At 39.1% G+C, this 13491-nt stretch overlaps 1 protein-coding gene across 1 annotated transcript in view; it reads right to left on the reverse strand.

The window, feature by feature from the left end:
• lamc1 (laminin, gamma 1) overlaps positions 1-13491 on the reverse strand; it is a 243335-nt gene that overhangs the window by 45739 nt on the left and 184105 nt on the right. The window contains exons 9-13 of the mRNA XM_073063281.1: positions 11923-12045; positions 11530-11719; positions 9612-9724; positions 3782-4003; positions 1760-1948 (exon numbers count right to left, since the gene is read on the reverse strand). Of these exons, the coding sequence (XP_072919382.1) occupies positions 1760-1948; positions 3782-4003; positions 9612-9724; positions 11530-11719; positions 11923-12045 (837 nt within the window). The remainder of the gene's footprint in view (positions 1-1759; positions 1949-3781; positions 4004-9611; positions 9725-11529; positions 11720-11922; positions 12046-13491) is intronic.

The following is a 13491-nucleotide window of genomic DNA, read 5'->3' on the forward strand; positions in this document are numbered from 1 at the left end:
CAAATTAAGGTGAAGATAACAAACACTAAATATAGAAATTATCTTCTTAAATGCAGACACTGCACAAGGATGGGTCCACTAGCTGTCGAGCATACAAGCTTTCATAATCACAATTCATCCTTGAGACACCTCCCATCACATCTGACCCCACTGCCTCCATTCAGCACTCCAGAGGTCTGTTGCAATTCCAATACTACCCATTCTCATAGCAGTTACACTCTTCGCCCGGCCCCAAGAATATTTTGCACAGACCTTCTCGCTTCCTTGGTCCCAAACATACTTTACATCCAAAGCAATTCTGTTGCATTTCGGGCTCTTGAGCACAATAACGTTTTAAGGCAATTCAGCATTCCAGGTTTACATTTTCTTTACTCAGCACTGATCTTTCTTCCTTTTCCTGGTAATTTTGAACTGCATGCCCTATTAACATCTTCCCCCAAATATACATTTTGTTATTCACTAGCCTTCATTGACCCTTTATAGTTAAGTCATGACCCAAATGGTTCAATAGCATTAACAGCAACTGGACTGTTGAAGGGTCTGAGTGTTTAAGTTTTGGGCCACATGGGGAATGGGTTTGATGAAATTGCTCTAACAGGCAACTGGGCTGAATGGCTTTCTCTGAACATATAATCCTATTAACTTTACACAAAGTGTGGTTTTCTGACAGTCACTGCCATATTTATATGTATTTGTAGAAATCATTGTCCAAGAAGGACATGCCCCTTGTTTTCCATTAATTCTTTGCTGCTATGAGAGATGATTTGCAATAAGGCAAACGCTGAAAAGTATAGCTGTGTGATTTCTGTGAAGTGGGCATTCATTCATTGAGATTTTTGCATGCATGAGCTACAAGCTGAAGATTTTAATTAATTTTTAAGAAGTTTCTTAAGTGGAGGCCTCTACCAATGCCAAATATCTAGCCAAAGTTCCATGAGGAGCATTGAAATGCCAATATGATACAGATAAGAATACAAGACAATGGTTTACCAATGATGGACTCACTCCATTTATCCTCTTCTGCTTGTCGAATGATTGCATTTCTTACATTAATGGCTAGAAGATCTATTTTGTTGAATTGGAAAGAAATTAATCCTCCTACCGCATTTCATTGGTTTTCTCAAACTATGTTATGTCTAAATTTAGAAAAAATTAGAAGTGTTGTATTTGATACTTCTATTAAATTTGAAAATATATGGAGACCATTTATTCAATATTTTCATATGATGTAATATGACCCTGTTCCAAGCCTATTTGTTTTTCCAGTTTCAATTTTACATATGTTGAGAGGATCGGAGTTGACGACACTGATGATTTTGTATTTTTGTTAGATATTATAAACAGCCCTTTTTTTCCCATTTTTTCTTTTTTCGTTTTTTTCCTTATTAGTTATTAGATTGTTAGATTAGGTTTTTTTTGCATAATTTTTTTTCTATTTTCTTTTTTCTGTTTTTTTAAAAATATATTATGATATACCTAGGTTTGCCTTGTTTATTTGTTACTTATATCGTCCATGATTTGGGAAGACTCATTTATACTGTAACTATTGCTTATGTATTCTTTCATGTTCAGTTGAAATGTGTATGTTTGTAATCCCATTATGTATGTATCAATTTTATTATGTTGATATTAATAATAATAATAATAATAAAAAGATTGAAAAAGAAAGAATACAAGACAATAACTTTTTATAATTAATCAGCATGATGTATGAGAACAAGTTAATTTTAACAGGTAATGGAAGTTTTGAGCATCTCACCTGTGGTCCCTTCAGGGCAGTTGGTGCACACAATATTCCCAGTTTTAGGTACCACAGCACAGCTTGAACCAGCTGGACAAGGACATGGCTTACAGTCATCTGTGCTACCAACTGTAGGATCACCATAGTATCCATCTTTACACCGCTCACAATTTGGTCCTGCTGTGTTGTCCCTACAGTAACATTCACCTTTGCACCAGATTAAAGAGAGTTAATTATCTATGTATCAAACATAGGGACTGAAATTCTGCTTCTGTTACAACTGTTAAACAGATACAAATGCACTGACCACACTTTTCTTCCCCATTTGCCTCCATCAATTGCACTGAAGTAAACAAATCTTTCTGATTTTCCCACATTTAATACATAAATAGGTCATCCGGCAAAACATCAGAATTAAGAACAGATTACTAATATTCCAGAAAATTCACATTTTTTGTTTGAACATGAGTATGTGAATTTATTAAAGAATCAAAGAATTAAAAGAAAACTTTCAAAGAATCAATTCCCAGGATGTAAGCATTTATTGTTCACTCCAAATGTGCCTTTAAAGGAATAGCTCTTGGACTAAATTCTTTGAGTTATTGCTATCTATGTGGCTTTAAGAAAGGAATACCAGGATTTTGACTCTATGAAAATATTTTATCGAAACAGCACCGAAATTCACTTCAAAATTTGGCCAGTAGACATTACCTAATTTCATTATGCTCAATATAAAGAAAAGTGTTCCTTGAAACCTCATCTCCTGTAGACTTAATCTCCAATAGTAATGATTTCATAATTTGGGGGTTTATTTGATATTACAACAGGACTGTTTCGGAGCAGACTCAATGGGCCAAATGGCCTACTTCTGCTCTTTTGTCTTGTGATTTTGTGATCTTGATCTTGACAACAGCTTCTCACAAATATTTTAATACATGGTGACTCTCTCTTTTGATGATATCAGAGGATGTTACCGAGGTTCTGTGTTTGTGGATTTGGACCATGGAGTCTTGTAGTTTTTATATTCTATGCCGTCGCTTGTTTTTCCTCTGTTTTTCTGCGGGGAGAAGGGGGTTTGGGGATGATGTTCTTGTTCCATATTTGTTAGTTTTCAGCGTAAGGGAAGGGGATTTGCAGCTGATGTTCTTGTTGTGTTTTGTGGGTTGATGATCATGTTGCCAGTCATTTTATTTTGCGGGGGGGGGGGGGGGGGCTGGGTTTGCTGTTTCTCTATGAACAGACTTCCGTGGGTTTCTTCATTTTGTGGCTATTTGGAGAAAAAGAATCTCAGAGTTGTATACTGCAAACATACTTTGATAATAAATGAACCTTCGAACCCTTTCGAACCTGATCAAAATTTTTGCTGACAATTATGGATCCACTTGATATTCAAACAAAAACTACCCAGATGCACTATCAGAAAATGACAGTAAGGAAACAGCAGAATATAATTCCGTTCAAATCAAGTTTAATTGTCATTTAACCATACATGAATACTCAGTCAAACAAGACATTGTTACTACGGGGTCAAGGTGCTAAAACACAAGGGTCACACACAAGAACACAATCACAGAATAAAAGAGTCCCGACCCCCTTACCCACAACAACTCGGCTTGATGCCAGCAAAATAGATTTGTTCCTTAACCAAAAGGACCAACTTTCCCAAAACCACATAATATTAAACAAGACTTGACTTTAGCTGCTACGCACATAAACAATGGTGCCTTTAATAATAGGTGGGAAGATTAATAAACATCATCTCCTATGAAATGAAGCAAAAGTATAGATTTTCAAAACAAAAATCTAATTGAACCAAAAACAACAAGCACATGTATTTTATTTAAGTGCATTGTAAGTTGAAGAATTGTATTGCCTTGATCAGGTTCCCTCTGGTCTAGGCAGTACAAGAACAGGAGCAGATTGGGGAAAAAGGGAAATATGAAAAAAATGTCTTAAAACGTTAGATGATATGAACTCCACTGTTTAAAATATTGACCTACTTTCCTGAGATCTCTCCACAGACAAGGTCTGGGTACTCACCACTTTCAGGATCACAGGTATCACTATGTGCATTACAGCTGCAAGGCACACAGGGACTGAATGATCCACGACTGGGATCATCCCTTCTATAGCCCAAAGCACACAGTTCACAGAATTGTCCCCGATATGCAGTCGGGCAGGTACACTGCTCCACCCAGTCAGCTGGATTTCCAGAGGCACGGTGAGCACTGATCAGAGTTACATCATCTAAATAGCCATAGCCTGCAGGGAAACAGACAAACGTTGGTCACAAACAAACTGAACAAGGTGAATTGCCATGCAAATATGTGATTGGCAGTAGCAAAAGGAAATAATGTTCCAAAGCAATGAAAACGTGCACAAAACTATTTATTATTTTTACTTGAACTAAATTGTAAAGATCTCTACTTCGACTGTTCTCTGGAACCCCCACCGTCTCTTTTCACTAATTTAAGAACTTTTCAGAGCAGTGTTATTTCAGTTAAATTCTAATCATGCATGATAAGCTTTTCCTTTTTGCTTCAGCATTCAGATTTCCACAACCATTTGTGAAATATTATGTAATGTCTGTTCAGATAAAAAGAAAAATACAAATTGCTTTGGTGTTAAAAATACACATTTATAGGCTCCATTGAAATATGATTAATTATTCTCTGAAATAACCTAGCAAGCCACATCAAAGCAATAAAACTAGACAAACTCCCTCTGATCTATTGTCAAACCCAAACACGACTGAAAATCATAGGGAAGGAAGGATAGCAGAGCAGCAATGGCTGTAGTTTCTACGAGAAATGAGGGGAGTGCAATACAGTCGGCCCTCCTTATCCGTGGGTTCCGCATGAGCCCATTCAACCAACCACAGATCAGGAAAACCCGAAGTTGAGCATTGTTTGCCTCGTCTCTTGTTCATTTGCTACTTGTGTTGTGAGCGACAGGAAGGAGTTTAAAGCTAGTAAGGGATGGCTGGCTAGCTATGTAAAGCGCTACAGCCTCAAGAACTTAAGGATCATGGGAGAATCGGGATCAGCTGATGCCGCGTGTTCCCAGAAGAGCTACGATGGCTGCGTCTGTACTGAATATGTACAGACTTTTTTTTCTTATTCCCTAAACAATACAGCATAACAACTATTCACATAGCATTTACATTGTATTAGGTATTATAAGTAATCTAGAGATGATTTAAAGTATACAGGAGGATGTGCGTAGGTATATGCAAGTACTACACCATTTTATACAAGGGACTTGAGCATCCGTGTTATTTTGGTATCCGTGAGGGTGGTCCCGGAACCAATCCCCCGCAGATAAGGAGGGCCAACTGTACAGATATATTCCAAATAAGAAGAAATTTTCAAATGGAAGGACACTACCGTGGCTGACAAGTGAAGTCAGAGCCAAAGTAAAAGCAAAAGAGAGGGCATACAATTAAGCCAAAGTTCGTGGCAAAGTTAGAGGATTGGAAAGATTTTTAAAACCTGCAGAAGGAAATTAAGAAGGTCATTAGGAAGGAAAAGATGAATTATGAAAGGAAGCTGGTGACTAATATCAAAGAAGATACTAAAAGCTTTTTTCAGTATATAAAGGGTAGAGAGCTGAGGGTAGATATATGATCAATAGAAAATGACGCTGGAGATATTGTAATGAGGGACGCAGAGATGGCAGAGGAACTGAATGCGTATTTGCATCAGTCTTCACTGTGGAAGACGTCTGCAGTATACCGGACATTCAAGAGTGTCAGGGAAGTGAAGTTTGCACAGTGAAAATTATGACTGAGAAGGTGCTTAGGAAGCTTAAAGGTCTGAGGGTGGAAAAATCTCCTGGACCTGATGGAATGCACCCTCGAGTTCTGAAAGAGGTAGCTGGAGAGATTGTGGAGACATTAACAATGATCTTTCAAGAATCGATAGATTCTGGCATTGTACCAGTTGACAGGAAAATTGCAGATGTTACTCTGTTAATTAAGAAGAGTGGGAGGCTGCAGAAAAGAAACTATAGACCTGTTAGCCTGACATCAGTGGTTGGGAAGTTATTGGAATCGATTGTTAGGGATGACATTAGAAAATACCTGGATGCCAAAGCCAGCATGGTTCCCTGAAAGAAAAATCCTGCCTGACTAACCTACTGCAATTTGTTGAGAAAATTACAAGCAGGGAAGACAAAGGAGATGCAGTAGACATGGTGTACTTGGATTTTCAGAAGGCCTTTGACAAGGTGTCGCACACGGGGCTGCTTAGCATGATAAGAGCCCATGGAATTGCAGGGATGTTACTTGTATGGGTGGAGCATTGGCTGGTTAGCAGAAAACAGAGAGTGGGAATAAAGGGATCCTATTCTGGCTGGCTGCCAGTTCCCAGTGGAGTTCCTCTGGGGTCGGTGTTGGGACTACTGCTTTTTACGATGTATGTCAATGATTTGGACTATGGGATTAATGGATTTGTGGCTAAATTTGCAGATGATACCAAGATAGATGGATGAGCGGGTAGTGTTGAAGAAACAGAGAGCCTGCAGAGATACTTAGATAGTTTAGGGGAATGGGCAAAGAAGTGGCAAATGAAATACAATGTTGGAAAGCGTACGGTCATGCAATTTGGTGGATGAAATAAATGGGCAGACTATTATTTAGATGGGGAGAGAATTCACAATGCAGAGATGCAAAGGGTCTTGGGAGTCCTTGTACAGGATACCCTAAAGGTTAACCTCCAAGTTGAATCAGTGGTGAAGAAGGCAAGTACAATGTTGGCATTCATTTCTAGAGGTACAGAATATAAGAACAGGGATGTGCTGTTGGGGCTCTATAAGGCGCTCATGTGCCCACATTATGTGCAGCTTTGGGCTCCTTATTTTAGAAAGGATATACTGACATTGGAGAGGGTTCAGAGAAGATTCGCGAGAATGATTCCAAAAATAAAAGGGCTACCGTATGAGGAATGTCTGGGAACTCTTGGGCTGTATTCCTTGGAGTTCAGGAGAATGAGGGGCGATCTCACAGAAGCATTCCGAATGTTAAAAGGCCTGAACAGATTTGATATGGCAAAGTTATTTCCCATGGTAGGGAAGTCTAGGACAAGAGGACACAATTTCAGGATTGAAGGATGTCCATTTAGAACAGAGGTGCAGAGAAATTAGTCAGAGGGTGGTAAATCTGTGGAATTTGTAGCCACGAGCGGCTGTGGAGGCCAAGTCCTGGGTGCATTTAAGACAGAGATAAATAGGTTTTTGATTAGACAGGGCATAAAAGGGTATGGGAAGAAGACAGGGGAGTGGGGATAATTGGAAGAATTAGATCAGCCTATGATTGAATGGCGGAGCAGACCCTATGGGCCAAATGGCCTGTATCTTATGGAAATTATGGGTACTAAAAGCAAACCAATTCACTAGTCTGGAGAGCTTCCATCACAATATTTTAAAATCCACACATGAAACAGCGATAGTGGATGCTTGAAAGATGATTGTTCAAATTTCCTTTGATTCCCAGAAGACTGAAAACAGCAGAGGTAACTATTCAAGAAAGGGGTATGGGGGAGGCACTTAAAGGTCAAAGCAGTGGGTAAGAAGTTGGCTATTGGAATATGAAGTGGGATAAATATGGATTTATTAACTTTAATAAAGAATAGAAAATAGTAACTTTTAAAATTCTTTAAGAAACTGGTAAACTTGGGCGTGTAGAAGGATATTGGTGTCACAGTTCCAAAAGCACACAAAATAGGCATGTAGATACAGAAAGCAATTCGGATGGCAAATGGTATATTACCTTTTGCTGTGAAGGCTTTGGAGTACAAAAAAGTGTATTTCACTGAAAGAGTGAGTGTGATTTGCTTTCCTCACTGAAGAAATTATACACTTGCCTTGGAGCGGATACAGCATGTTTACTTATAAAATAAGGATAAAAGACCAAATAAAATTGCCCTATACCCAGCAGACCAGAATGAGAGACAGTCATTTTTAACACACATTCCACCCCCCCCCAAAAAAAAAGACTGCAGATATATGGAGTATATGAATGTAGGAGAAACAGACTCAAGATTAGGGGTTGACTGTTTAGGATGGACAAGAGCCTCTTTACGTACGGTACTGTGCGGAAGTCTTAGGCACATTTAAAAAGACCTGTAAAGCAAAGATGCTTTCAAAAATAATAAAGTGAGAAGTTTCTAAATATCAAGAAGTTCACTATAAGGAGCAACAAACTGCAAAAAAAACCCCACACTAAATCAAACCAATAATTGGTGTGACCACCGTTTGCCTTTAAAATTCCATTCATTCTCTTAGGTATTCTGTTGTGCAGTTTTATAAGAAAATCAGCTGGTAGACTCTTCTAAGCATCTTAGAGAACTTGCTAAGGTTCTGCAGATCTTGGCTGTCTTATTTGCTCCTGTCACTCTAGGTAATCTCTGACAACCTCAATGTTGTGATCAGGATTCTGTGGAGGCCGTAGCATCTGTTGTAGAATTCCTTGTTCTTCTTTTTGCTGAAGATAGTTCTCTGTGACCTTAGGCATGTATTTGGCGATATTGTCCTGCTGCAGAATGAAGCTGGGGACTGATCTGACACCTCCCTGATGGTATTACGTGATGGATGAAAATTTGTTTGTACTTCTCAGCATTGAGGATTCCATTAAATTTGACCTGGTTACCAACTCCATTTGCAAAAAATGCAGCTGAAAAGCTGCAGGGAATCTCCACCGTGCTTTACTGTTGACTGCAGACACTCATCCATGTAGCACTCTCCAGCTCTTCTACAAACTGCCTCCTGTTTGAGCCAAAAATTTCAAATTTAGACTTGTCAGTCCAGAGCAAATGCTGAGACTGTTCAGCACCCCAGTCCTTGTGTTTTAGTGCGCAGGTGAATCTCTTGGCTTTGTTTCCACTTCAGAGGAATGTTTTTTATGGCAGCAACTCATCCAAGTTTTCTGACAAGACTTTTCCAGACTGTACTTAGGTTTCTGTGAGTTCAGAGCTGTTAACAGTGATGGACATCTTCTGATTTAGAAGGGACACCAGTTTAATGTATCTCTCGTCTGCTGCACTCAGCTTCCGTGGCCAACCACTGCATTTCTCCTCCTCAACCATTTCCTTCTGTTTCTTCAGAAGTGCTTGAATCTCCTGTCTGCCGTGAAATTTCGGCTCGAGAGAGAGCTTGCTGATGCAGGATGACCACCTTGTGTTTTGTTGCTATACTCACTCTTGCCATCACATACTGATGATTTGAACATTAAACTGTCACATCTGCCAAACCCTCACCTTTTAGTTTGGTTGTCCTTGACTCAGTTTGATTTCTTCTACATGCATTTCTGTTTCAGTTAATCAGTTTAGCTCATTCAATTTGTGATGTCATTGATCGTTAGCATCCTGTTTGTCACTTTTGTTTAATCGTGCACTGGGCTATATACCTACAAAGTAATCAAGTTTTGATGTGAAAAGTGGTCTATTACTTAATATGTTGCCTTCTTTAATGAAATACAAAAAATTCTCTGTAACATTCATTTTTTTTGGACAATGAATGTTTGGAGATCTAAAATTTGTTCTTTTCTACTGTCACTCTATTGCTGAAGACATAAAAACATCTAAAACAAAACCTATATAAAAACCTAGGGTGCCTAAGACTTTAGCATAGTACTGTAGAATTCTCTACCTATGGAATTGTGATGGTGTAATGTTTCAATCTGATAGGCACTCCGACCAATACTGATTGAATCAAGGGAATGGGAAGTGGACAGAAAAGTGGATGATGTACAAGATCGCACATGACCTCATTAAAAGCAGAAAAGGCTTGAAAACCAAATAGTCTCTTTCTGCTTCCACTCTTTTGAGCCTTATGTGCATTGTCAACTGGCCTACTTACTTCAAGGGATACTTACTATTTTCACCGTATGTACCCCGGATCTTAATAGCTGTCAGATTGTGAAGGAGCCTTTGAAATTCAAAAGAGGAAAGCTGTGGCCTCCAGGGGTAGCTTGTCACTTCATGGAGTCTGCAAATAGAAAAAAAGAATGCATTACAAACATTTACAGTTCTTTTCAGATTGCAAACATAAATACATAGGATTCCAGTTAATTGGGACACATTGAGAACAAACAGTATATTTTGGTCCAATTAACTGGCTGCATTAACTAGCCGAAATTTCATGGTAGTTAAAAAGGTATTTAAAAAAAGACAAACTACCACTTAACTGAGTAACAAATTGCGCATTTAAATGAAATATAGAACAAATTAGGACACTGCTAACCCTCAGCTGGTTTAGCCTGTCTGTCAAAGCGGTGTATTGTCCGTCATATTCAACAATATCAGGAATTCTGTGGTGAGAGTTTTTAAACTGGAAAAGCCACTGCACTGGGCAGTTCAACTCTCTGGGCCTCGGTTGGCCGGGTCCAGTGGGACGACTAGACCTCACAACTAGGGGTCTCCCATGGCTGCAGTGGATGACCATGACTTCTTCTGTGCCACATCATGCCCTTCAATTTCCATGTCACATTGCAGAATCACTCTCTGGGCCATTGGAGCTCACCATAGGTCTCACGCAGCCAGACTGATGGAGCTGACTTTGATGCTAAGACAAGCATGTTCCTATCTCACCAAGGTATGGGACACAGCAGCTTCCCTCAGCTGGTTTAGCCTGTCTGTCAAAGCGGTGTATTGGGATGTGGCCACTGTTGCATGCAGCCACAAGTGAGAGCCGAGTCCTTGGAGGCAACATTCAAGATGATTGTCGATAACTTCAAATTTTTACAGAGTCCTAACTTATTGAAGTAATGAAATCACTTCATTTTCACTCCCAACCGTTTTGGGCAACTCCAAGCCTGAATGCTTGAAACTACAGTGAGCAAAACGGTTCCGAATTGTCTTACTGCTTATTCCTTGCTAAATATCACTGACAAAAATCAGTGCTTTTTGAACACAAACACACATGACACTATTGAAAGCTGTTTGCTTTGGTATAGTGTTTAACAGCCACATGACGTGCATGCGACTGATACTACTTAGAAAATGTTTGGCAACAGCCTCCTGCCAAACAAATGGAATCCAGCTATTTACTCAAGCATTTTTTTCAAGTGTTGTCCCAAATAAGCAGCTATCCCAAGTAACCTATGGCCAATTAGCTGGAATACACTGTACTTACAACTTGAGTTTGGGCTTAAAAAGTAGAGTATTTATGATCAGCATTTTACAAAGGCATAAGGTGCCTTGAATTGATTCATGCAGGTAGTTGGAGTAATCTTTGCTCCTAAATAAACAGATATTGCTTTGAACTCTAGAGATTAGGTGGTCCAGTGCAAGCCATCATGTTTCCACTTTCAAGACCCAGCTTTCAATTTCACAGAAGCAGATGGGATATTTCCTAAACTATAATTCCTTACCAATTTCTTCTTTTGGATCAATAAACAAACAAACACGAATTAAAGATATGAAATGGGCTGGAATGCAATTGCAGATCAAGTAACTCTTACCCTGATTTCCCTTGGGTTAGGGCAGGGGAGATGAAGAATGGAAGGAAGTAAATACTTAATTCAGCACTTTCCCTCATGAATATATACTTTGTTACTTTGGTGTATGGCTTACAAATATTAACATTCCAATACTATGACAAGGGAGTTAGGTCTCAACAAGATGTACAAGACTTCAGTTGTTATTAATATACTCTAAAAGCACAGTAAGTATATTTGGGCTACTAAAATCTAGAATAGCTTCTAGGCAAATCACCAGATTAGACAATGACCCATTGCTCTAACTTTAATCACTCAGCCTGATAACAGTAACATGTTCTGGATCCTATTTCACCTGAATATATAGGTCTGAGGACTTTCTGTGGGATACTGGTTTCCCTGGGCGATTAACGGAGCTGTCACTCTCAGGCCTGCTCCTTCCAGTATGACATCCTCAGCAGATAAACGGTTGTTTCTCTTGTCCATGTAGAAAGTGAAAGAGAGGTTCTGACCATAACTCAGCAGCTGATCACCCAAAAGGTTTGCTGGGGGAAAATATAAAACCAATTATTTGCTCTGCAAGTGTCTAAGGATGCATCAGTTTCTTAAATTAATTAATTAGATCCTCAACTTTTACCATTAATTTCATTGAAATTGTTCTGGATTATAAAATGCGAATTATCAAGTCAACTGTACTAATTTTCCTTGGTGAAAGTTAACATTTTGTGCATTTACTGAATTTACATACCAGGAGCAATGTAGTAAACAGGGAAATAATCATTGGAGATCACAGAGATGTGACCATTCACTGGAGACCACTGTAACTGAACCGCAGCACCATCTCGATGTTCAGCCCGCCATCCATCATCACCTACAGACCAGTTAAGAAAACTCTTAGCTTTATTCCATAAGCATGGCAATGTACTGGCCTCTGCCCTATCATAAGTTTTTATGTTCCAACTACATTGGCAACAGCAACAATTTTCATTTATCACTTCTATCATTGCTCAAGTCCAAAAATGCTTTATTGAAATATTAGCAAACACGATATTAAAGTAGATTAACAGTTGAAACAGAAATTTTAAAAAAGGTGGTCTCACTGATGGCTCAAATATGCGGTCGGCAAGTTCCTTGCAGGATCAAACATCATACCAAGATTACATAGATGTAGGATTAGTTTGAAATATTTGAAAAGGGAACAGGGTTTGTTACAGGTTCCACAGACAAAGGCAAGAGGCTTCCAAATGTTTGGTTGGAGAAGACTGCTGCTCACTTGTTACTGTATGTCAAATAAGCTGGTTGTCAATTGAGAGTTAAGGTAAAGAACTTTGTACTATCTGCTTACTTGTGGAAATATGACAGCATGTTTACAGTGTATTGATTAAGGACATTAAAAGTGAGAAACAGTTGAATCCAAGGACAGGAGCTTTAGGAATACCAGTGGAAACAACAAAAGGGAAGAAAACTCATTATTAGTTACTGATTCTCTGGTTATGATTAGTCAGAAATGACTGGAACCAGGAGATTGTAGTCCCATCTTGTGAACAATGGTAGAAGATCAGTAGATGAGAATGTTGTGCTCAACCATGCCAGAAGTTGTAGATGGGTTGAGAATGACCTCTGTCCCAGTTACAATACTAGAAGCAACAAAACTCTCCAAGCTCTACACTGCTGCATTAAGAAATGGTAACTCTAGGACCCTTTTCAATCATGGTCAGAAGTGCCAAGTGGATGATTAATTTTAATTACCAAAGATCTGAGAAGCAAGACTTAACTAATTAAATTTACATCATATGACTTCAAGAAACAGTGGAGAGTACAGCAAAGACTATGGCAGCAGACAATATCCCAACTATAGTGCTGAAAATGTGCTCTAGGACAGTGGTCTCCAACCACCGGGTCATGGCCTGGTACTGCTCCGCGGCCTGGTGGTTGGGGACCACTGCTCTAGGACATTCTGTATCTCAAACAATGTAATTCACAACAGTTACAAAACTAGTATCCACCCATCAATGTGAAGATTGTGCAGTGCTAGCAAAAAAAAGAGACAAAACCAAACTGGTGGATCAGTCATTCTAATCTCAATCACCTACAAAGTGATGGAGGTGATATTAAGCAACGTGTACTCATCATTAACCTCTGTAGGTTTCATCTGAATTACTCAGCTTTGGATCAAAGCCTTTCAGCAAACCCGTCCAGAGGCAAAATAGTGTGGCCACTCTATACGTCAAAGTAGAGTTGGACCAAAACTAGTATAAAAAAGCTCTAGTAAACCTGATCAATAACTTTCTGCCATGAGGTCTGAAAGAGGAATATC

The sequence above is a fragment of the Hemitrygon akajei genome, chromosome 12 (assembly GCF_048418815.1).
Source record: "Hemitrygon akajei chromosome 12, sHemAka1.3, whole genome shotgun sequence".
NCBI lineage: Eukaryota > Metazoa > Chordata > Chondrichthyes > Myliobatiformes > Dasyatidae > Hemitrygon > Hemitrygon akajei.